Raw genomic sequence first — 26,287 nt, forward strand, 5'->3', positions numbered from 1 at the left:
TGGTAGATGGATTTAAAGCCATCTTTAGGTAGGCTGTTTTTGTTTATAGCCTATTAAAAACAAATCTTTGAAAGTGACATTTTTGTGATATACAGTTTTTTTAACCATATGAGAGTGAACGGACCTAGGCATTTTTCAATCCAGTTTGTGCCAGAGGTGAACATTTTCATCAGCCAATCCCCGTTCCTCATGTAGCGCGTCATTATGAAGAGTAGCCAATAGATAGGCTACGTGAACAGGGTATCCATCGGCCAATAGGAGCAGAGTTGCCTGTATGGGCGGGTCTTCGAGGCTGCAGCACCGAGGAGGCTCTGGGTACGCTGCTATCCATAAAGTCACATAGGATGGAAGATATGCGAATGCTGGGCTTTTTGGAGATTCTGCCTGGACACTTTCAACAGGCGTCAGTTTAGCAAACTGTCGGCTATCTGCGCAGAGGTAAGCGAACAAGCATATGGCCTAATAGCTCTGTAGTTAGGCTAAATAATTAAAAATACAGTCACATTTCTGCAGAAAAATTCAAACAAGTTTCCTTATTAGTTTTACGTTTGCTAGCGACTCGATAGCTGTTTTATAGACAGACACAAGTGATGTCTTACCCAAATAACGGTAGGATAAATACAGTCACTAGGCAGGCCTATCTTACACATGTATTCATTCTATAGGGCCTGATGTCCCCAGTGGTTCCACAATCCCTTTGAACATCAGGTGTGATGGATCCAAGTGTGCGGTGAGCCCTCCAATGGGCTGACCAAAGCGCCACTATAATCCTCAGAAATCCAGGAATTAGCCGCTCCCTGCTCGTCGCCAACCACCAGAAAACCTGGGAAATATGGGAATGGGTTCACGCGCCAGCAGCTGTGGATTTTAGGCCGAGCAGAGGGAGAATTCTAGTTCCATGTGTGGAGACGTCGCCGCTCCATTTCAATGCTACGAGACACCTGGACGGACAGTGACTGACCGCAGCGGGACCGAGAGTGGAAGAGCAGCCAGGCGGTGAAACAGAGTCGGCAACATGAAGGAGAAATCTAAAAACGCTGCCCGGACTCGGCGGGAAAAGGAGAATAGTGAATTTTATGAACTGGCTAAACTATTGCCCCTTCCGTCCGCTATCACCTCCCAGCTGGATAAAGCCTCAATCATCCGACTGACAACAAGCTACCTGAAAATGAGAATAGTCTTTCCAGAAGGTAAGAGAGCTGCATTTAAATAAATCCGAAAAAAATTAGGCGACATAAAAAAAATTAAATGAAGCCTATCATTAATTATAATATACTTTATATAGGCCTTTAGCCTAATTAGATACAATTAAGGCCTGGATAAGACAACACGCTTTTTTATTTTTATTATTATGTTGTTAATATAGGCTACATTTTAGTAGGCTATGGCTATAGTAATAGTACAAGTAGTAGGCCTTGTGATATTTCATTTGCCTGATGCTGTGGCAAATGCGTGTTTTTTTTTATTAGTATTTATTTTCTTGACATTAAATAATTCATTTAGAAGTGTTTCCTTCTCTAATTTCCCTGATAGGTAGGCCTACATTCCATTTCCCGGGTGGTTTGTAACTCAACAGATATTTTCATAACTTTACACAGGAATAAAAAATAAAAAAAAATTGTTTATTTTCGTTTCAAAATATCTGACAAAAAAACTAAGCTACATCGTTTTACAAATTCTTTAAATGAATATTGCATCTCAGTAGAAGTTTTTTATTTAGCCGATTTTGTTCTTTAGTGTGAGCGTTATTCTCAAGGAAATGTTTTTTCCTATGGTTAAAAATTAAGGGAAAAAGAGACATTTTTCATAATTTATTGTTTACAGCTTCAGTAAATTGCTTTGGTGCATTAGTCTTACATAATGTCCTGATCGCGTTAGCATACTATTAAAATATATCTCCCTTGAGTAAGATCTGTCTTATCGCGGTGATATTGAAATAGAATAAAGTCTTATATATGATATTATATTCTCTGCAATGAAAGTAAGTATATAAGCATCATATATGGCAGTCAGCAGCAGAAGTCCCCTGTGTCCCTCAGTCTGTCTGTCCGTGTCCCCGTGCAGCTGGCAGAGATGTGCTTTCTCTCCGGGGGCCCCTGGCAGCAGATTAGCGGTGATGAGGCTCCATCCTGCGTGACTGCTGCAGAGCCGCGGATATTAGTATGATCTGCACGTGTGATCCCTCAGCATATGGAGCTCCTTGTTACAGTGGAGCAGGCGGTGTTGTAGGGAAGGTGCGGTGACAAAGAAAACACAAAGGAAACACTAAAGGATCTGTGTTTTAACACTCGGAGAGCCAAGCAGCTAAACGGGGGCTGTGACGGTATGCCTCGTATTGAACAGTGAACAGTGAACATCGTCATCTGCAGTTTATTGATTATTAATATTCTAATATTACACAATTTGATGAGGCAATATATCGATATTATATTGATATATGAGACTAGATATGGTCTTAGATTTTGGAAGATGACACAAGTGTTGTCTTTTCTGGTTTTAAAGGCTGCATTACAGTATAGTGGATTCATTTTCTGAATTTACCAGACTTACTATCTGTTTTATTCTTTACCCGCTTAGTTATTATATCCGCATTATTGATTATTATTTATCTAACATCTCATTGTGAAGATATTTTGGGAATGCACCAATTGTCAATCCTACAATATCGTCGCCCTATGGTCAAGAATATTGTGATATTTCATTTTCTCTATATCGCCCAGCCCTGTAACACAGAGAAGGATACCACCTCTGGTGAGAAAGTTACCACTGTGTATCAATATCAATACATGGGACATAGATATCACTGTCTATTTCAGGGAAATGATTTTAAACAATTAAGTTAGAAATCAGCTAAGAGGTAAGAAAAGGGCCTTGACCGAATGTAAACGTTGTTACATAAGCATATGTTGTTATTATTATGCACAAGAAACTGCGAGACAGGCAGATCCATGTTATTTGAATTATGTTCCAAATCCAATCAGCTTGAAATCGACAACTGTGTTAGTATTTACACCGCTGGATCTCATAAAAGTCTGAGTGAAAATGAGGGACAAATACTGCAGATTCTTATAAATAGAGTGCATAAAGCAAAAAGTAGGTTTGTTGAAAGCAACCTCTTATTATTGAACCGCAGGATTCTAAGAAATAAATAAAAATAAAACTGCAACATGAGCTTGAAATATCTGGTGTAGAGTCAGGAATCACTGGAATGATGCAAAGGCTGACAGCTCAGATTTCCTTCAGTCAGGATATCGTGATGGCGCAACTCTTTGGCATCTTCTTCCCTCCAAAATACATTATTTTTGCAAAGGCATGCTTAGTAAGACAACACACGTACAGCACCTGACTGTGTTTTGCATAATTAACACCAAAAACATTATACACTCTGCTCTCAGGGACGGTGTGGCACAGTAACACCAGTTGCCTTCTGCATTGCTTGCATGAGGGGAAGATATCTGGCATAGTCATACTGTGCTGTTTCACATGTGGCAACATAAGCATTCTATGGAGCTCTCTGAATAATTTAAGGGGACAATCTTGCTCATGCACGCTGCAGGGTTTTACTCCTCTGGCCTTTACAGGCGGTGTTGTGTTTTCCCACGTTAAATCCCCCCCTCTGCTGTTTTTAAAGGCCGGACCTCTCCACTCAGGCTCCTCACACCTTTTTACACCCCCCCCCAATACACTCCACCACTAGCATGTGGCGATGTAGTTTTGAAGAAGCCCATCTGAGAGAGCTGTAGTGGTTTTGCATAAGTGGGGAGAAGAATAGCTAAAAGTGTTCTTAATTTGGAGTGTACAAAAGGACTTTTTCTTTCTGTGTGTGTGTGTGTGTGTGTGTGTTGTGTGTGTGTGTGTGTGTGTGTGTGTGTGTGTGTGTGTGTGTGTGTGTGTATGAGCCCTGAAAGAAATTTGATCAGACAGGGAGGCTAAAAAAAAAATAATAAAATCACTTTTCATCTGGTTTTGTGTATTTGCTAGATCAAATAACCGTTTGCATCTAGTGTACTGTGACAAAGTCCACACAAAATAAAAGTAATGTTATGAGGACCAAGCTATCAATGTGTAATGTTGTTGGACAAACAAAAATTAAAAAAAATTAAATAATTCAAGGTTTCCCAGCTTTCACCTTTCACTGCAGAGTAGCCTACTAAATGAGATATGAAATGGCTCAACTGACCTAGTTTATTATTCCACACGGAGCGTGTTTGCGCAATCTGATTGGCTGATTTACGTTCTCAACACTTAAAAACCCGCCAACGTCACTGGGAGTTTTTTTAATACTTATCTTTAATAGCTTAAATATGAATGCGCTGCTGCTTACGTGACCTCAGCAACTTGTTCACACTCCACAGTGTATTATCTAATAGTAGGCCTAATATATATCTAATAGGCCTACATAATAATATTTTTATTGGGCCTATTATTATTATTATTATTATTATTAGGCCTATTATGTGTCATAATGTGTTAAAGCGAGGTTTAGTCGTCGAGGTTAGTTTAACGACTCAAATCGCGTTGCTTTCCAAACTTTCCAAAAAAATTCAGCGTGGTATTTGTTAAACTAAAAAAATCATGCAAAAAAAAAAATTTACATTATGCTCTCAGGGATCGGTTTACTAAATGTATTTATTTGTCTTTTATATTTAGTTATTTAAACAACTTCAATTCCAAATGGATTTCTTGCAATTTAGATTAATTTTTTTTTTTTAATAAATAAAAAAAACACCGCCCAAGTGGTCCCGACTTAGACAAAATCTGAGGGATGAAGGGTGATAAGGAGGAAAAATTAGGAAGAATAATTACATAAAATTCTGTTTATTTCTTTTTCCTTTTTCCCCTCTTCTTGTGATAGGCTACACTGGACACTTTCAGGCCTCTAAACCCTTCAGATTGCCATGGCTATCTGCTTACTACTCACGTCCACACTGTGGCCATAATGAACGGCGTCACGAATAGACATCACTTTCGTAAGGGCTTACAAGCAACAACAACAAAAAGGCTTGGGAACCACTGTGTAAACACCAATCGTGTGTAAAAATAATAATTATAATGTGTCAAATTGGAGTTGAGTCCCACGTTTTGTCTGAAAGATTATGGCAGTATAGCCTAATGGAAATAATTAGTGACTAACAATCTTGTGTTTTATATACTAACCTAATAAAGTAATAAGTTGGATGTAAATAAAATAATAAGTGGAAGGCTGCTCACTTCACAATAAAAGTCCTACACTTAGGCTACTGTAGGCTATTAGTATTAACAGATGCGCTCTGTATTCAGCTGAGCCGTTGGTTGCCTGCGGCAGGTCAAGTCCAGCAGGCCGCAGCTCTGCAGCCGGCTCCCGCACACATCAGCCCGGTGTCCGCACTGCACTATACGCTGCTTTTATTCTCCATACCGGCCCTGTAGCCCTCAGCCGAACCCCGCACCGTGTCTTTTTTTTTTGAATGAGCCTCTATAATAATTAAGGTGTGGACTTAATATCACCAAGTAGTTGTAGGCTAAAGCTTATATGCCTTAGTTGAAGCCTCAATAGTTCTTTTTAAACACCGCGGTAGGCTACTGTGAAGCACGTGTAGGCCTAGGTTTTTTTTCCGTAGCCTAACTGCGTTATTTTCAGCTTCCTGTACCGGAATTCATTTAATTTCTTTCATTTTATGATGTTTTTTAACCAACCAATATCTAGACGAGAACCTCAAAATTACTTAGGCTATGTATATCAATACATGTTTGATTTAGTTTTCTGGTGATTAGAAAGGATTGTGAATGAAATTGATTGACCCGTGTTTCTCTTGTCTAAACTAAAGCTGTAATAGCCCTCCTAGAGTTGTAAATAATTATAACAAGAGGCCTAATAATAGGCTACTTTATTAGTAGTACTGGCCTACAGGACTTTTATGAGAACTAATTAAAACGTGTTTGAGACCAACAATATTAATAGACGCCTGTGAGAGCCAAATGATAAAATTACACTATTGTAACTAAGGAACCAGTATTACTGTAAATGAGTGTTCTCACAGCGGTGTTTGAAGAGCTCTGTCTTTATTTTTAGGCTATTTATCTTTCTTTCTGTTTTTCTAAGTGGAAGCCAGTGGTTTTTTTTCACTCGTGGGTGTCTTTAGGGGGGCAGTTTGATTGTGTCTTTTTTGTGCGAACGTGAAGTCCATATTAGCTCCGTACGAAGCGGGCAGGCGGCGGGGCGCTGTGATCCTTGCACGCCGCCTGTTTACTCTGCAGAGCGGGGATTTGCATCTGAAAGGGATCGCTGCTGCACAGCCACGGACTCGTGTTTGCTCGGTCCGCTGTGGCTCTGCGCCTCACACCATCTGACCATGTTATTTTTACGACCGCTGTGAAGGGTTTATGAAGACATTTTCACGCTACCGCATTTGCAACGATTCGATAAAAAAAAAAAAAAAATCCGAGCCTAATTTTAGGTTTGGTGTATTTTTAGTGCTGTAGGCTGCATGATCAAAACATTGTTTTGCACTGGGTGGATTTTAGACTCGTGATGGTCAATGCTGCAGTTTCTCTGTAAACCAATAAGCCCTTCAATGTACCAACATTTCTCCCTGCAGACACTATTGTACCCACAGTGTGAACAGTAGGCTAGTAGTTCGTTTACAATCAGAATGAGCTTTATTAGCCACTTGTATGTGCACATACAAGGAATTGTCTCTCAATGTAGCTAGATAAATAAACATAACAGTTAAGAACAACAAATAATAGGGCATAGACAGGGCTATTACATGGGTATGTGAAAAAATATATAAATACATATACAAAATATATATATAACAAACAAATAAAAAAAAATGCAAGTCAAATGTTTTAGTAATTTGTAAACAATATAAAATGCAAAAAAAAAATATTGAACATGTGGATGTGTACAGTATGGACGTTAATATAATTTGTCTTTATACAGTAGGCCTACATACAGCATGTATGATTTATTTAAGTAAATATCAATCTTTATATTCTTGTCATAACAATAGTTCATTTTTGTGATCATATGATGCAGTTACATGTGTGTACACTCTTTGAATTGAAAGCCTATTCAGTAAATACAGTGTACTGAACGATAAAATAATAAAATTGCCTATACTCTATTAGCCTGTAAAAAAACTGCTTATAGACATTGTTGTTACCATTATTAGATTTGCTGTAATTAAAGCCTCCCATCTGCTTTCATTGTCAAATTTGACATGTTGTTTCTTGTAATCATATTTTTGCTCTGTGTGTGTGTGTGTGTGTGTGTGTGTGTGTGTGTGTGTGTGTGTGTGTGTGTGTGTGTGTGTGTGTGCATGTGTGATTTGTTTACTAGGCCTTGGGGAGTCCTGGGGTCATGTAAGCCGCAGCACTTTGGATGGAGTCACCCAGGAGCTAGGCTCCCATCTCTTACAGGTACTTACTACAGTAGCTATGAGTTCTCACACTTTACAAAGCACATGAAAAAAGGTGGATTTCAGGGTTTTCAAGTGACTGAGAAACCACCATGTCACTTAAAATGCCAACAAGACATTGAAATCTTTCTATTATTACTATTCAGCCAGAGGCAGACACTGTGTGTGTGTGTGTGTGTGTGTGTGTGTGTGTGTGTGTGTGTGTGTGTGTGTGTGTGTGTGTGTGTGTGTGTGTGTGTGTGTGTGTGTGTGTGTGTGTGTGTGTGTGTGTGTCGTTTACTACCGTCTGCCTCCTGCTGCCTTCATTCTTGTGCATTAAGAGTGAAATGAGCTGAAGACATTCCTGGTCACGCACAGAGCCTCAATCTGTCCTGCAGCCCCTCTCACATCAGCAGCAACACAATGGAGCAGGGTGCAGGGCTGGAGGCTAGCAGGGCGGCAGGCTAGCAGCCAGGGATGTAGTCGAGACCACCTAAGCCGAGACCAAGTCACCACCAAGACCACAGTGTACCGAGTCTGAGACAAGACCAAGACTTTGAGGGGTTGAGACCCAGTCAAGACCAAGACCAAGACCAGACCAGCGCGAGTCCCACACTGCATGCCACGATAAAATGTGGGAAATGCTAACCATAGGCACTCCTCAAATTGATCTGATAGGTCCACATTCCCATAAAAAACACCCACAGAAAACAAATTAAGACTCTTAAGACTCTCATTCACCTCTTTTATTGCCATATAATGAGAAATGCCTTGATAAAATAGTCAAAAGGCAGTTGTGGTCTTGACCGATCTTGAAATAAAATCCTGAGTCCTCTTTATCTGAGAACGAGACAAAACCGAGTAAAAATGCAGTCAATTCTGAGACCTTCAAAAACACAGTACTACAACACTGCTAGCAGCTATGGAAATACGCTGCTTGTTAAAAAAAACCCACTTATTTCTATAGAGATTGAGATTATAATAGCATAGTCTTCCACTCACTTGCTTGGGTATTAGGTAGGCTACACCTTGCTAAACTGAATGCAGTCTAATCTAACAGCCAGTAATAAATCCTACCTTCATGATGGCTATAATGTTAATAGAAATGGGGTGGAAAAAAATGAGGAATGCTTCTCAAAAATCTGAATTACATTTCGACAGCAGCACAAACTACAGCTTCCACAAATATCATAAGGTTGAACCAACACCTCTCTTACAATTTCAATAAAAAAGTGAACACGATTTATAATAGGGCTGCTGCATTAGACTGCATTAGTTTGAGCTATAGCAAGATCCTCCTCCACAGCACTGCGTAGAAGGGTCTGGCGAGTCCACACAACATTCCGGGATTGGGGAAAAACATGCTCTGGTTTATTGGCATGTCTTTAAACCATTCACAATTGTCATGGGCGGCTCTAAGCACCGGACGGAGCCACGATGCCACTGCAAAATAGCCTCGGGAAGGAACTTGTTTTGGTGGAACACGTGTACGTTCAAAAGTAGTTTAGTCGTGCAACAGAAAACTCAGATTGGACAGATAGTCTAGCTAGCTGTCTGGATTTACCCTGCAGAGATCTGAGGAGCAGTTAACCATAGTCCTCAGAAATCCACCGGAGGTTAGAACGCCAACACAAAGAAAAGGGAAGGTAACGGACATCCGGCCGAAAAGGAGACACCCATCGGAATTTCCGGCTGCAATTGAGCAATCCCGGAAGTGGAACGTCGTGGATATAGACTAGAGATAGATTGAGCGTATGAACTGGTGACTCAGTCTCTAATTCAACTGTTCCTTTAAAGCTACATGGTATTGTTGTTTGTTATTTCACACCTTTCTTCAAATCATTACTTCATCATCAATCAGTCGAGTTTATTTGTCACATGAAAAATTGTACAAGGTATAATTCCAGTGAAATGTAATCCCATCAGCTCCTTCAACATGTGCATGATTCATCATAAAGCGCAGCGCCTGGTGTAGATACCCTTTTGGCAGGTAAGGGCACCGTCTATGTGTGCTCAGCCGAACAAACCACTCTTTGCAAGGCCTTGCGGTCCTGTTCGGTGGTGTTTCCGTACCAAAATAGTTACAACAATCAATCTGTCTGCAGAGTTATGTACAGTTTTATGATATACATTCATATTAATGAGGCACTAGTGTATACACGTTGTTTTTGGAAATTGACTCAAGACAGAAAAATCACTACTGGCCTTTTGTTGATATAAGGGCTGAACAATTGAAGGAATAAAATCTAAGTGCGATTTTTCTGCCAGCTATTATGATTGCAATTCGATTTGCGATTATTTTTTAAAGTATAGCTAAAGTTCAATATTATCTGTGTATCAGATAAAACATGTCATGGAACATTATAACATGAGACACCATCAAAACTGCTCTATATATTTATGCGAGCAACATAGAAATCAATTTCCAGCAATAAGTGATATTTAACATTATCCCAGCATTTATCTTATAAAAAAACAGTAAATATAATAATAAAAAGCGGAATAAATATTGTTAAACCAACTAAATAGTCAACTAAATATTGCACATTGGATCAATCGCGGTCTTCACGATTAGCTAATTGCATTCTTTCAAATCGCGATTTTGATTTGAAAACGATGAACCGATCAGCCCTAGTTGCTATCTCAAATAACACTTGTTTTCTTGTTTCTTTCAGACATTAGATGGCTTCATTTTTGTGGTTGCTCCAGATGGGAAAATAATGTACATATCAGAAACAGCATCAGTCCACTTGGGCCTGTCGCAGGTTGGTTTGACAAATTCAGTGTTATCTCCTCCGGTATATGTTGGCCCTGATGTGTCACACTTCTGAGATGAATGTTCACTTCAACAGGTAGAGTTGACGGGAAACAGCATTTATGAATACATCCATCCAGCAGACCATGATGAAATGACAGCCGTCCTCACTGCACACCAGCCTTACCATTCACACTTTGTTCACGGTAATCAACAACCCGGCCATGTTGTACTATATATGACCACGGACTCATCGTACAGCATAAATAACTTCTTTTTTTATCCTTTTTTTTTTTTTTTTACATTTTCATTCTCTGCAGAATATGAGATGGAGCGCTCCTTCTTTCTGAGAATGAAATGTGTCCTCGCTAAAAGAAATGCTGGTCTTACCTGCGGAGGCTACAAGGTAGGTCTAAACTTTTAGTTTATGTTTTGTCTTTTTATTTAACAAATTGAAAGATGACTAATGACATGTTCTGGTCAATGTCAAGTTATATCAGTCAATTAAAAAGAATAATCCAACTAACATTCCTAAAAGTCAAACTCAGAAACCATATTGTACATTTTTAGGGAATATGTTTTCATTCATTTGCGATAAATGCTTAGACGTACTGTAGGTCAAAAAAAGGAAATATATAGATTAATTATATAGATCAAATAGATTTCTGGTCATTGTCCTAAATGTTTGCCATCAAGTAGTGTTCATAGTGAGTGAAAATGTGATGTGAGATGCACATTGCAAAAAGTGTTGTGTATCTGGAATGGTTCATTAGCTATGTGTGATATCTGTAAAGCTGAACGGACTCACAGTAGTAACATTGTTCTGATCCAAAGACTCTTTGTGCGAGAGGACGGAGAAGGGACACACACTAACACTATATCCTAGAATGTAATTGCAAGACATGATGCCTTTGAGAAACGATTGCAAATGAAGCAAACTGTTGCTACAAAGAAACTACACGCTGTTCAAAACGCCATCTTTTGTAAATTCTCAATGTTTATTTAAATTTTGTGGTTTTAATTTGTTTTGTGAGATACATAATAAATCAAATTAAATCAAATAAAAGTGCAATTTTTGGCCAAACGGTGGACTAATTGAAAGGTCGGGGGGGGGGCGCACTGAACTTTTTAGAAATGAACATACATGTCGGCTTAAAGGTTGAACCGTTTTGTGATATAGTTGAAAGCTCAGTCGGTTGTCCTTGAGTTGAGATTGTTGTTGTCAACTATAGCAGATATATAGTCTGAAGCCATGTTAAAATTTTCCAATTCCCATTTTCAAAACGACGACAAAATACCTTCTCACTAATCTCGTTCCCAGGCGCGGTTCTGAACTGCTCTGAATGGGAGGGGGGGGGAGGGTAGTAAGAGATGTTGGTGTTACTGTAATATGAGTGTTCTTTAGGATTGTAAAGCTATAACTAGCTCTGTTTTGTTTTTTATCTAAAGCTAAAGCCATAGTAATTAATACATAACTTTAATACATAATCCTTTAGTTCCTTTGAATTGTAAACCGTTCAGTTTGGTTTATTATCTTATATCGGTTCTTTTAAAAAAACAACACGTTCTTAAAACCGAATAAATTCAGAAGAGCATTATCATTTATTTGTATTTTAAATATAACTAAATGGCAGCATGTCACAAGGCCTATTTAGCCTGCACTCAATAACATCTCACTGAAAACAAATCTAAGATAAAAGCAATTAAACTGTCATGTAAAAAGGTTGTGCAGAAGTTTATAATACGGAGGAACAGGATTTAACAACGCTGGAAAATTATCATGGCTGCAACTATTTTATTTGTCCAAAAAAAAGACAAGAAAAGCTCCCCACACTGGCCTGGGTGACACAATCAACAAGTAATGAAATATCAAACATATTTTAGTGTTTCTGCCTGGATTTTTTCGGGGGTGTGGGGTGGAAGTTGTCACCAGTAACGTTACCATTTTTTGCAACAGTTCTTAAATATTCTTAAAAGCAGTGTCCTTCCTCTCACAGAAAGAGTCTTTGGATCATAATAAATTCTGTTCTACCATTGAGTCCATTCAGCTTTACAGATATCACACAGAGCTAATAAACAAGTAAAGCAGACCCCCCCCCCCCCATTCCTAAGAAATGTATAGAGCGTAAACACTGTATTTAATCACGAGACAACATGTGGATGCTGCACTCCTCCTGACCCTGTGGCCCTGAACTGGACAAGGGCAACTGGAACATGTACGGATTGACATTTCTACTTTCTCTATCCCTCTGTGCACTCTTGGCCCAGGTGATCCACTGTAGTGGCTACCTGAAGATCCGTCAGTACAGCCTGGACATGTCTCCGTTTGACGGCTGCTATCAGAACGTGGGGCTGGTGGCTGTCGGCCACTCGTTGCCACCCAGCGCTGTCACTGACATCAAACTGCACAGCAACATGTTCATGTTCAGGGCCAGCCTGGACATGAAGCTCATCTTCCTCGACTCGCGGTACGTTCTGTATGACAGCGTTTGCATTCCCTTGCACAAAGTCGTTTGTCCAGTATGTAACAGCGTGGGTGGGTGTGACTACTTCTGCATACTTGTATGCTATATTTTGTGTGTGTGCGGTTCGTATGTGAGTGTAGTAAGTCAAGCAAATGTGGGAAGGCTTAATTAACCCTGTGTGTGTGTGTGTGTGTGTGTGTGTGTGTGTGTGTGTGTGTGTGTGTGTGTGTGTGTGTGTGTGTGTGTGTGTGTGTGTGTGTGTGTGTGTGTGTGTGTGTGTGTGTGTGTGTGTTGCTCAGGGTTGCAGAGCTGACCGGCTACGAGCCTCAGGATCTAATTGAGAAGACTCTCTATCATCATGTCCACAGCTGTGACTCCTTCCACCTGCGATGTGCTCATCACTTGTGTGAGTTAGGTTTGTTTTATCTTACTACAAAGTCTCTCTCTCTCTCCACATACACACACACACACACACACACACACACTGATCTAGAACAGACACAGTACACAGGGCTATACAATGTTAGTATATTATCTTTTCTTATGTTATGGCTGCTATATTATGTTACTTTATGTTGTCATGTTGTTTCGTATCATGTCATGTCATGTTATGTTATGTCATGCCTTGTGTTATGTTATTACCTTATGATTTTGAATCATTAGGAAATTCCAAGCATTCATATAAAACAGCTCATTTATATCTATTCACAATAGCATAAGATAAAATACACTGTTCCAATTTCAGATTTGTCTGATTTTAATCCTTTATTACATTTTGCTGCAATTTTCTGCTGTATTTAGTATGTACTATGATTTGTATTGTTTTTCCCTGCAGTGATCATTTGCGGCGATTTCTTTCCCATCTCTTTGTCTTGTAGTGCTGGTGAAAGGTCAGGTCACCACAAAGTATTACCGTTTCTTGGCCAAGCCTGGTGGCTGGGTCTGGGTTCAGAGTTATGCAACCATTGTACACAACAGCCGCTCATCCCGACCTCACTGCATCGTCAGTGTCAACTATGTCCTCACGTGAGTATCCGCCGCTTTTCTTAAATACTGCTAGGATGGTCTGGCGAGTCTACACAGCAATCTGCTCTGGTTCATTGGCATTTCTTTAAACCAATCACGATCTTTATGGGCGGTGCTAAGCTCCACACGGAGCCGCTGCAAAATAGCCTCGGGAAGGAACTTGTTTTGGTGGAACAGTGTGCTCGATTGAAGAAATTCTTAGTCGACTAATACTCATTCAATTGTATCGATTAATCGATTAGTTGATTTAATCGACAGATCTGTAAATCTGAGTTACTCCGCAAAGGGTCATGCAAAAGCACCACTTTAATTCTTGTGTTTACCAGAGATGTGCTTGTACATTTCTTGGAAATAAGTCATTCAGCATGAAAAAAGCATAAAACTAATCGACTAAAGAAATCAAAGTTTACTAACACCAAACGACCGATTAGTCGACTAATCGACTAAGAGGGAGCAGCCCTAGTACATTCAAAGGTTGTTCTAGTCGTGCTAGAGAGAAAACTCAGATTAGACAGGTAGTCTAGCTAGCAGTCTGGATTTACCCTGCAGAGATCTGAGGAGCAGTTAACCATAGTCCTCAGAAATCAGCCGGAGTTTAGAACGCCAACATAAAGAAAGCGAGAGGTAACGGACATCTGGCAGAATTTCCGGCGGCACCTGAGCAATCCTGGAAGTGAAACGTCGAAATAGACTACCCAGACTACCTCCAAATGTGGTCTGGGTGATCGGATCTCAATGCGTCCTCAATGCATCCTGAGTGCGTTTTTACCTGCGCTTCGAGCTGTCCGCTTGTGATCCGATCACTCAGATCCGATTTTAATACCAGGTGAAAATGGGGCCAAAGATGTATGTGTTCAGTAGGACCCAACAGGCTTGGGTTTGAGCGTCACAGACAGGGTAGAGAAGTCAGGAAGTAGTGAGAGTTGAACCAACAAATTGTTGTTTTTTGGTCTTTTAATGAGATTTGATGACAATAAAAAATATATATACATATACACACACTCTTCTTTATGTTTTGACTTTTTATTTAACAAATTGAAAGATGACTAATGACATGTTCTGGTCAATGTCATGAGGGCAGCACGTTATTCCAAATAAAGGAAAAAGATGTCTGAAACATGTCCAGGGTGTGAACCCATATTTAATATAATTAAAGATGATGTATGCTGAGTAAAGGAGAATTGACGGATGGGTGGAAGATCACTACTAACGCCCAATACTAATCATCCAACCATTTTGACCTATCAGCAACTTGTAGACACATTCTCGTAACTGACTTGGGTTGAAACTGTATTTTGTTTTACTTATTGATACAGAATAGCACAACAGAACATTTATTAACATGAAAATGTTCTGGATTCCTACTTTGTGAAGTTGTATGTTGTGGTATATATAAATCGGAGAGACACCTGACAGTTGACAGAAGTGTCTGGCAGCTCCAGGGCAGAGAGGTTTGGCTCACGTCTCTGTTGTGCTGTCATTCTCTGCTTTGATAAGATAATGAGTGTTGGTACTAGAGATTTACGCAAGCAGTTGCTGTGAAGCAATTAACTGGAGGTTAATTGGAAATATGATACGTGTTTGTTGGTTTGCAAAATCTGGCAATGAGGGAAGTTAAGTCAAGTCATATTCTGTTTTCTTTGGTCTTTGTTGTTGTAGCTGAGTTAGTTCTACGAAAACGAGAAAACTTTCCTGCTCTTTCTGCCTTTGACGGTAGTTGACAATCCTGTTCTATCACTGTCTGCTCTCTTGTATGCCAGTTATGTTATAATGTCTGAGCCCGTAGTTACTAAGTGTTACCTGTGGTGGCCTCTCTGTGGTGGCCTCTCTGTGGTGCCGTTATGTCACCTGGTAGAGTTTATCTAAGACTGGCAGCTCTGCTTGCAGATTATATAAACAGAGGCAGGCGATGAAGCATATCTAACTGGGCTGGGATTGCATTTACTTTATCCTGCGCAAACAGTTCAACAGCACTGAGGTCGCCACTAAAATCTTCATTACAAGCTGCTACTTCTCACTTCCTTCCAATAAAATCAAACTGTAATCATGGCAGAGCATGAGCCACACTCTTATTAGTAAGTGAGGGATACCATTTACTTGCCTATTATCCCATTATTGTATTACCCCTGATGTGCATATTTCACAGATGCACAAGGGAGCGCGTGAACGAATAAGGCCCATAAAACCCTCCATTAAGCAGCGCGGCTGGCTGCCTTCAGAGGCAGAGAACAGCTTGACACACATTTCCTCTACCTCCTACATCAAATCCATAACGGCTTTGTGTTTATGGCCTTTTAATTGATAGGCTGTAAACTTGATGGGCATTTATGGGCTCCAGCTTGCTGTGAGGGGAATGAAGCCTTTTTTCCCTCTTTGTTCTGCTTTTGTAAATCTTTTTTAAGCTACTGTATGGATTGAGCCACACGGTGATGGTGGAAATGAGGCTGTATGCTTTTTTTTTTCTCCCTTTTTGCGTAATGCATGGGACAAAAGACAGACAGTTGGATGTGGGCAGGAGGTATGCTTTTCTGGATTGTTGTAGTCAGGAGCAGAGTTTGTTTGCCCAGTAGCTTTAGTGTATACAGCCATGGATAACACAGCTGATACAACCACTTCACCTGGATGTGAACTCCCACTGTGTGTTCAGCTCTGATAACCTCTGCACCTCCAGTCATAGGTCTGTGGACCTGCCACTGCTACCGGAACCTGGCAGTGATTTAGCAATCCTTTGAATAAAGGCATGGCTGCAGCAAAAGCACGTAACCACATGTTTAACTTGTCTGACTCTCCCGACAGTTAACATTGTCTGTTTAACCAGTGCTGCTTCATTCTGTTCTGGTTTAGCGCAAACCCGTCACTCTGCTATCTTACACACGCACTACGACCATCTTTGTCTAAGTGAACACAACATCAGTACCCAATACCAACACAAATTTAGTAATTTTAACAATGTGTGTATACATTAGGGCTGCACAATTAATCACAACTTTATGGAAATCACAATGTGGACTTGTGCAATATCCAAAATCAATATGAGTTAAATGCTAAATATGTGTCAACCTATTCTGAATGTAAAGTTTTGTGGTGCTGCAGAGACGTCCCGGTCTACAAATCCTATCCTACAGACTAAAGAAAACATCTTTGTTTGGTACAGAGCCTCACAAAAATCACACTATAATCACTTTATTTATTTTTCAAAATTTTTCAATGAAAATGATACAAAGTATGATACAAAAATGATCATTCCCTCCAATATCGTGAATCATATCGCAATCACAATATTGTGCAGCCCTAGTATCATGAGCAACACAAAGAATGGACAGGGTTCTACTTGTTATCTTTATATTAAAAGTAATTTAGAGCACTGGTTCTCAACATAGCAGTTGGGACCCCTCAAGGGGTCATAGAATAAATCTAAAGAATTGCAGGATAATTTGCAGGATAAGACAGAAGAATATATATTTGACATAAAATTATATTTTTTGACTTTTCTATTATTTTTTTTTTATTGTGACGTAGTTTATAATTTCATCTTCTCAGGCTTCTTAATGTTTGGGGTGGCGCGATCACAAGTACATGCCAATGCTTTAGAGCAGAGATCTTCAACAGGGGGTCCGTAACCCCTTGGCTTGGTCCTCAAAGTAAGTGCATGGGGGCCGCCAAATTATGTTTAAATTTTTTTTGAAAGTTTATTTTTTTTAAAATTCAAATACGTCTGAAAATATACAATAATATGAATCCAACCTATTAATAGCAAAGATAAATTGGCCTATTTGTGAAGAAAAAAAGTTAAGCTTAAGGATTCACTGGGCCTTCCGCATGTATGTTTAACAATAAAACATGATATAAATAATATGTATCCATTCATTTTTATCCATCCGGCCCAGTTTAACATGCAACTTATTTCATACAAGATATTTACAGTAGTGGGGGGTCCGTCTTCCGTCGCTCTTTCAGTTAAGGGGTCCTTGGCCTAAAAAATGTTGAAGATCCCTGCTTTAGAGTGCTACCATTTCTTTTTATTAAAGCTATAGTGCGTAGTTTCTGTTGCCCCCATGAGGAATTCTAAGTAATGACAACAACACTGTCGGCGTGGCCACATGATACAAGCCTTCTGTGATCGCGCACCACCCCCACCCCTCCTCCACGCAGCTGCTAGTAGCCAAGGAGGACACGGAAGTTTAAAAAAACACGATGGACTCTTCAGAAGAGGTCATTATCTTCACTCGAGTTTCTGCGCGGGAAAGTCGCCGGACGACACAATCTTGTGAACATAGTCATACTGAGAAATCCAGAGAGCGTGGTGTGGAGCTGATAGTCTTAATTAGCTTTGTAGCACCTCATTTGGCAATGGCTTGAATGTAACGGACGTTCATTAATATCAAAAAGTTACGCACTAAAATTTTAAATCAATAGCAATAATCCACTTAGACACAGACGGTTTGGGCTCTGTCTTTCTTCGTGTGGGTTAATCAATGAATGTATTAACCAATGGTCACTCTTATCTATACATAATAGGCTAGAGCTGAAGCAGTTAGTTGACTAAAATTAATGAGCAAATATTTTGGGTGATAAATCAATTGGCATTTTTCAAGCAGATATGCCAAACAACCGCAGACCTCATCTTCTGCACTGTAAGGATTTGCTGCTTGTCCTTGTCCTATATGATTGTGAATTGAAAATGATTGGGTAATGGAGTGGTCGTTGGACTAAACAAGCGATTTTAAGACGTGACCTTTGGCTCTGGGAAATCGTGATGACATTTTTTACTAGGACTATTTCCTGAGGTTTAATCATAGACTGTAAAACAAGATTGACGACGCTTCTCCTCTTCCTCCCATTGTACAAAAGCGAAGCCAAAATATCTCGGATACGGTCGCCGCTATCTTGTCATGTTGGAACCAGAGTCCGCTCGGCAGTGATCGGGCGGTGGAGGCGCGGTATCAAACTCCCGCCCATACACCCGGCCGACCAATCGCGAGTCAATCCTAGTTGTCAATCATGACGTTTCAGCCCGTTTTTATCAAATAACTAATAAAAAACCAAACTTATCAGAAAAGTGAACACGTGAACAAACATCAGCTGGATAGGAAATACCTAAAATGACAGAAACTTTATTCCACATTAAAGTCCGCTTTTATTTTTTAGTTTTCCCCACATCTGCTAACATAAAGGGGACGGGGCTTATGACCTGCACTGCAGCCAGCCACCAGAAGGCGGCTGCAGTGTTTTGGCTTCAGTTATACAAGACTGGAGTTTATTAGCCCAAATGATTCATTCTGAAAATAAAAAGAAAACATAAAAAAAAAAAACTACAGCAGCCTGTAATAGATCAAGAATTACCATTACTTTCTCCTCTTGTTCAAGTCTAAATTTAAAAGGCTACTCAACAACTTTAGTGTCAATCACAAATGGCCGAAAGCAAGTGTGGTCCAGACATGCTCTGTATGGAAAGTGTCCTGAGGTAACTTCTGCTATGATTTGACACTATAAATAAAATTAAGTTCATGTGTAATTTAACTGATGCAAATCCTGTGAAGTGTGTCTGCATGTATGTATTTAGCTGGGTTTGTGTGGAGAGAGATTGAGACAGAGGGGAGATGTGCGTGGATGATGGATCACTGTTTGTCTTAAGCAAACCCTGTCCAGGTTTTTCTGTCCTCAAACTGGATTCATCATCCATGGTGAGATCTGTAGAACACTTTAGTGAGAAATCAATTCCCATTTCCCAGTAGTGAGACATCCGAGCTTCTCCTATGGGCCTGATTTAGCCAGACATAGCCTTTAATCTTCCAGTGTATTTGATTGGACAGCTTTCCCTCTGTAGAGTGTTTGTTACAGGCCTTGCAGCAATCCTTCTGGTAAAACAAGCATCCCAACAGCCGTTCCAGCCCTCTTAGCACACCCCACCCCTCCCAGCAGTCACCCTCACACACATCGGCAGGAACACAGGAACACACACGCACATCTCTCCGCATGCTGGCCCTCTCAGCACCATCATGAGGCTCTAATTGCTTAACAGATGTTAATGTTTTTTTTTTGTTTACAAACACGCAGGTACACATGAGCTGTTTGTGTTCTTTGATAAACGGCCTTTCCAGGGGACTGGGCTCTCTCCTTGTATAATTATAGACCGTATTAAATCTATGACATGCAAATGCAAAACATAAACAATATTACTGTGAGTGCACCACATGGAATTTCTGCTTGTGTCTTTAGGGAGACAGAGTACAAGGGCCTCCAGCTTTCTCTGGACCAGACCACATCCAAGGCCTCTTTCCCGTACCACAGCAGCAGCACCGCCGGCAGCCTTACGGAGAACTGCAGAACTCCCAAGAGCAGAGTATCCCGGCCCAAGACCAAAGCTAGACTCTCGCCATACAGACAGGTGAGGATTGTATGTGTTACTGGACGTTGGTCATTTAGCTTTAAATCACAACAAAACATGCAAGAATTAAATCCTCCTTTACTGTACAATACTATGGATATAGTGCTACTCGGCCAGCCATGCCAAGACACTTAGGCTATTTATAAACAGTTTAATATTCAGCGGAAAATAATCTCAGAATGAAACAGCACAACGGAAAATAAAGCGCTTTCAAGCCGGAGAGCGGAATTCAGTTCGCGGCGAAAACCAAATACTTTCACCCAGGAAACGCTCGTTCGGTCCTCGGGAGTGTTTTAACCACAATCTTTTTCCTAAACTTAACTTGGTGCCTAAACTTAACTCTTCATCGCTGCATGACGCTCACTTTTTCTGGCTAAACTCCACTACCGTGGACCCTGAAAGGACCGTCATCTGGCGGTGCCTGTAGCTGGCTCACAGTCACCTGTCGGCGGCTAAACTGCCGCGGGTAGCCGGCGTCCCAGAGCTCTGTAGCGGCTAAATACAACCAGCAACTGCTGCTCTGATTTTATCGTTCTATCGCACTACAGACTGTTCACATTACAGCGCTTAGCTTAAAACACTTCTATGTTAGGTATATAATACATGGTCTATTGGTAAATTAGCATTGATCACTTTGAGGGGGGGATATATTTTGTACCCCACCGGGGATAGAAAATAATTCAGCAGAGGCAGGGGGATATGTAGACCAGGGGGGTCGTCTGCAAAAAGAGGAATACTTTATTTTCACTATAATTCCATCAATCCCGTATGTAACACAAGGACATAACGTTTGACTATTTTAGCCGTGGGTTTCATACGCTTTCTGTAATAAAACATCTGAAAGCTAAAAATCCTATCAGATGGGGGGACCCTGAGACAAAGGATTATCAAATGGGGGTCCGTGGTTTCATTTGTGTCAGTTTAGGGGTCCTTGACGTGAAAAAGGTTGGCCACCACTGATTTAAAAGACAATTCTGGTTTGTTACTGTTGTTCTGGTACTGTAACATGGGGCTTGTTTTTGTAGTTTTGTCCACCGTTTTCTATCGGTTACGATAACATTGTACACGTATGACCGGTAACGTCGCTACAATAAAGGCCGGCAAAGCAAGGATTTCGAGCATTCAGACAGGTTGTTAACATCAAGATTACAGACACAAGCAGCCAAATTGAGTTTCCCTCGCAGGGAGGTTGTGGTCCCTCACCTCGGGGGGGCATCTGAAAGGAGCTCAAAGTAGAGCTGTTTCCTCTTTCCCATTGGAAAGAGTCAGTGGAGATGGTTTGGGCGTCTGCTTATCATGTCTCCTGGAGGGTTTATTTATCTCATATAACCTGGAAACACCGCAGGATCTAAGAACTGGAGGATGTGGCTGGGAAAAAAGGACGTCTAGCTTACTGTATGTAGACAACTACTGCAAGTAAGGTAAACCAAAGTAGACCCAGAAAGTAATTGTGAAACCCTTCCCTTCCAAATAAGTTTGTCTACCTTGTTCGTCTGACTGCTCATGTTTCCTGATAGGTCTCTTTATGATTTCTGTTGTTTACTTCACTTTGGACTTTTTTATTTTTTTTAGTTCGTCGAAGGACGAGTGTTTGCGAGGCTCAGTAAACGTTCTTCGTTGTTGCACAGCTGTTTCTTTTTTGACGTTTACGTACGGGAACACAAATCCCGATACATACATATGGTAAGCTGAGCATCTCAAATGTGGCCTCAGGATTTCTTTGTAATATATTTTCTTCTCTCCCTACCCACTTTTCTCACCGCAGTATCCTAGTTTCCAGACGGAGCGATCCGAGTCGGACCAGGACAGTCCGTGGGGCAGCAGCCCCCTCACTGACTCAGCCTCCCCTCAGCTGCTGGAGCAGAGCGAAGGCCTGGACGCGTCCTGTGTGTACAGGCAGTTCCCCGATCCCCGCCCGCGCTGCTACAGCTTGTCTGACGAGCACCATCACGCCACCAGCGACGGCTACACCCACCTCCATGGTCAAGGACAGAGTTGTGAGCGTGGTCGATGTGAGGCGGGGCGTTATTTTCTCGGCGCACCTCCGACTGGCAGGGACGCGTGGTGGGGCAGCGCCCGGTCCGTCCTACCATTGAGCAAGAGCTCCTTGGAGAACCACGAGGGATATGACAGCAGCGTGCCGCACATCACAGCCATCCACAGCTACAACGGTGAGGACTAAAGGCCCATTTATGCCTCTGCGTTAAATCAACGGCGTGGCTAGGTACGTAGAGACACGGACCCTACGCCGTAGCCTGACGTGCACCTCTCCAAAAATGTAACTACACGTCGCGGCGACGCACGTCGCTCAGCCGTGGCTTGGTAGCGTTGCATTTCCCCCGACTCATTTCCTGGTTCTCCTTCTCCATAAACAACATGAAATCAAGGAGAGGGTTGACTTTTCCTGCTGCAGATTTCCCACCTTGGTCAGAAAGAACAGCGGAGACACTTTGTTTCTCTCACTAGGACCTTAGAGTCTGCACTCGCTCCGAAGCTAATCGCCGTCACTCTACCACACACTCCCCACGCGCACACACAGACACACATTTCGGCCCTGCTATTCTCTTAAATAGATCGACGCACACACCAACGCACATGTATAAACTTCAGGCGTCTAAGGTAGGCCACGGTGAAAGCTCTGCGTACCGTAAATCAAGCTTAAGGGCGCTTTCACACCTTGTTTAGTTTGGTTGAATCGCACTAGAGTTCGTTTGCCCCACTGGTGCGGTTCGTTTGGGCAGGTGAGAACGCGGCAATCACACTCGGGTGCGCACCAAAAGCGGACCAAACAAGCGTACCGACACCTGCTTGATGAGCTGGTCTCGGTACGCTTTCAATCCAACTCTGGAGCGGTTTGTTTGTGGTGAGAACGTGATCCCACCTTGAACCACCCCAACTATATATACTCCGCAAGTCTGAGCTAGTGTCTCTTGTAGTCAGGTGTGGTTAGCAATCTGTGATGCAGCAGACTGTAGCAGCCTGCAGTGTTTCTATCACAGAAATAGACAGCGGTCAAGCTTGGCGTCCGTCACTCGCATCTCAGTGGTCAAACCGGCCGCTGCTAAAGTTGGAGACAGACACCGGCAGAGCAGAGCGAAGTCTCGGTGACCAGAGCAGACGTAGTAACGTCGCTCATGTAACAGTGTCTGATTATTTAAATGAAATGAGCTGGTTTTACCATGGAGATGCGAGAAATATGCACTATTCCAGAACACAGGACCTTCTTCCTGTTGCTCCCACCCCAGTTCTTGCGTGATTTGTAATGACTCATTTTGGTACGCTTGGATTTTTCCAGGTGTGAAACCAAACCAAACCAAACCAAGTTTCCAAACTCGTCAACTGATTTGGACCAAAGCAAACAAACTATAGGTGTGAAAACGCCCTAAGACTTGGGCCATGTAACGTAACACCAAGCCGGTCTTCTCCGGCCTTCTATGATTGGTCATCTGCTCCACGTAGGCAGGACTGGAGTAATTTTTTTTTTAAGCTACTGCAGTGTTAACATTGTCGCATGTAGCTACATGCTAACAGCAATGAAAGATGTAATCTTGGCTCCCTACTGTTGAAACATGTCCGGTTATGTAGTATTTGGTTCAGAAGCCTTTATCTGACTGTAGAAAGTGCTGCTATATTCTATAACTGTGCACTGCTTACTATAGTGACGTCAGCTGCGTTTTTGGGTCACACTGCTGCTGAAATGTGTCCAGTTGTGTCATATTTGGTTCATGAGCCTTTATTGGTGTTCGAAGTCCGGCTGTATTCGTTGAAGCCGGACACTGGCTGTACGGCGACAACAACAGGAGGTGGACTGCTGGCCAATCAGAGCAGACTGGGCTTTTTCGAGAGGGGGGCTTAAAAGAGACAGGTGCTCAAACAGAGCGTCTGAGACAGAGGGTGAATATAGGTGCAGCAGCCATGGGCAGTACGAGAAAGTGTTTTTTGAACATGAACTACGCGCACTGTATGCGAGGTATAGGGTTCTTGTTGCTCTTGTTTTGTGTGAGCTCACCAAACACCTATCGACCATGTTGAAATGGCAACAAAGTATTGGATCTTGTTTTCCTCTGCATTGACTGCTTTCATTGTGTCCTCCTGCAGGCCGGGGCCACTGGGACGAGGACAGCGTGGTCAGCTCTCCAGACGGAGGCTCAGCCAGTGACTCGGGGGATCGCTACCAAGCTGACCACTACCGCTGTAGCCCGCAGGAACCCAGCAAGATCGAGACGCTGATCCGTGCCACGCAGCAGATGATCAAGGAAGAAGAAAGTCGACTGCAGCTGCGCAAGGGCCCCCCGGATGCTCCACTGGGGCCGGCCAACGGGCTGCCCAAGGGCCCCGGTCCGTGCTTCACTCCTGAGTATACTCAAGGGCCGCTGCCGCTGCAGACGGTGGTGTGTCGAGGTCAGAGTCAGGCCGTCAGCCCCGCGCCCAGTCCCGCCCCCCTGTCCAGGCTCAGCAGTCCAGGTCCCGAGCACCTCCACAAGCCCAAAGACTACCTCCAAACAGATCTGTCCTCCTTCTCTTTGCCATTACACCACCCGTTTGTGCGGCCGGGTCCGTGCTCGGCTTCACCCGCCTCGGCCCCGGCCCTCTACCCCTCCCACACCCACCCGCGGCCCTACTTGGACAAGCATAAAGCCTACTCCCTGACAGGCTACGCTCTGGAGCACCTCTATGACCAAGAGAGCCTGCGGGGCTACTGCACCTCGGCCAACACGGGCCCCGCCCACTACGATGTGACCCCTCACCTCCGCATGCCATCAGAGCAGACCTCCGGACATAAAGGCACCTCTGTAATTATCAGCAGTGGCAGCTAACGCTCATCTAACACACGCAGGACGCCCCAGGTCACACAGCCTGAGCTCCAACAATAAGCCATCGTTATTCCGGATCCTGTTTTTCCATCATACCGATGACTTTCTTCATATTGTTGCTTCATTACACATGGAGCTACATTTAGGGCTGGGTATCATTCAAAAATGTCCAATACTGGTTGTTACGTCCCTACTGTGTGTAGGGGTGGAGGACGGTAACAATTAAATAAGGCCAAGGGAAAGGCGAAACCATTTCAAGACGAATCAAATTATTTATTGTTAAACTCACGAAACTTAAAGCGGTCTCCTAAAAGGAAGACGAATGAATCGCAAAATGTAAACTAAAGAGCAAGGTTTTAAACACACAACTAAACTCAATTAACACAGCCGATAAGAGGATCACACCGGCTCTGGCTTCCACTGTAAGCCTCCACCTCTGCCACAGGCTCAGCACAGCCATTTAACGCCATTTTATAATCGTTACATCGTTACAGCTACGCAGCCTGAGCTGCGGGGTTACGTCACCCACAGCAGCACCCCTGGAGGGACTCGCACACGAGTAGAGAACAACAAAACACGGCACGTACCACCGGTACCGATACCAATACCATATCTTCGATACCTGTTCCTGATCGCTACTTTTGAATAGCAATTTTATAAATTCCATTCGACAATCAATTACAACGTTACACAAATTGTAAGTGTCCCTACGACGTGTAACGTTAGACAGCTAATCACCAACATTATTAGATCTTGTTAGAAGCATGCTGCGTGCTGATTGGCTCACTGACACTGGTGAAATTTACTCCTTAGGTATTGAAATTGGGTATTGAATGACGAGCCTGTTTTTGTTAGATAGAGATAGCTTTTCGCTGTCTCTTGTAGCTAATGTGACTGAGGGGTAAGCGAGATAGAGTGACTGAAGAGAGGGAGAGCCCAGCGGCGTTACAGCGAAGCCGTGACTCAGCGAAATAAAGCGGGTTTTCGCCGACTCATCACTAGAAATGCAACTGTAGCAAGCATGTCACTATCACCAAAGTTATCCACATTCATATTTACACGAAACAAATGATATACCCAGCTACAAAAAAAGCCTAAAAGTTTGAAGTTAGAACGGAAGTACAAAGAGGCGTTGTCATGGAGATGACACACCGTCTCGTCTCATCGGTGTGACCGGATCGTTGCGAGTTTCAACTCGTCTCGTCGCCAATCTTTGGTCTGAACTGGGCTTTAGTGAAAATGCGTTTGACAGCCCTGCTCTAGAGCGACCGAGCACTCAGCTGTGTTTTCGGACCTGATGCTCCTATCGGCAGGACAACATATTGTCTGTGGCTTCCAAAACAGATGAAAAAGAAATCAGACTTTTAATGTGACAACGCTATAGTTAAGGTTTGGTTAGGTCTAGGCACAAATACCATTTGGTTACCGTTAGGGGGGAAAAAAATCATGGTTTGGAT

At 42.2% G+C, this 26,287-nt stretch overlaps 1 protein-coding gene across 3 annotated transcripts; it reads left to right on the top strand.

Moving 5' to 3' along the window:
* The first annotated feature begins 316 nt into the window (after positions 1 to 316).
* Positions 317 to 25,900, top strand: sim1a (SIM bHLH transcription factor 1a). Of its 3 annotated transcripts, none has more exons than XM_039805617.1 (12): positions 317 to 438; positions 666 to 1,190; positions 7,325 to 7,404; positions 10,058 to 10,147; positions 10,235 to 10,343; positions 10,458 to 10,543; positions 12,406 to 12,605; positions 12,902 to 13,017; positions 13,481 to 13,628; positions 19,848 to 20,016; positions 21,782 to 22,187; positions 24,115 to 25,900. In XM_039805617.1, exons 2-12 carry the CDS (start codon positions 1,016 to 1,018, stop codon positions 24,831 to 24,833), a joined length of 2,298 nt encoding a protein of 765 aa, XP_039661551.1. In that variant the 5' UTR covers positions 317 to 438; positions 666 to 1,015; the 3' UTR covers positions 24,834 to 25,900. The 3 variants fall into 3 exon arrangements, with proteins under 3 accessions (XP_039661551.1, XP_039661554.1, XP_039661552.1); XM_039805620.1 differs by having other exon boundaries at positions 12,902 to 13,008; XM_039805618.1 differs by lacking the exon at positions 317 to 438 and having other exon boundaries at positions 458 to 1,190.
* The last annotated feature ends 387 nt before the right edge of the window (positions 25,901 to 26,287 follow it).

The sequence above is a fragment of the Perca fluviatilis genome, chromosome 7 (genome assembly GCF_010015445.1).
Source record: "Perca fluviatilis chromosome 7, GENO_Pfluv_1.0, whole genome shotgun sequence".
Classification (NCBI taxonomy): domain Eukaryota; kingdom Metazoa; phylum Chordata; class Actinopteri; order Perciformes; family Percidae; genus Perca; species Perca fluviatilis.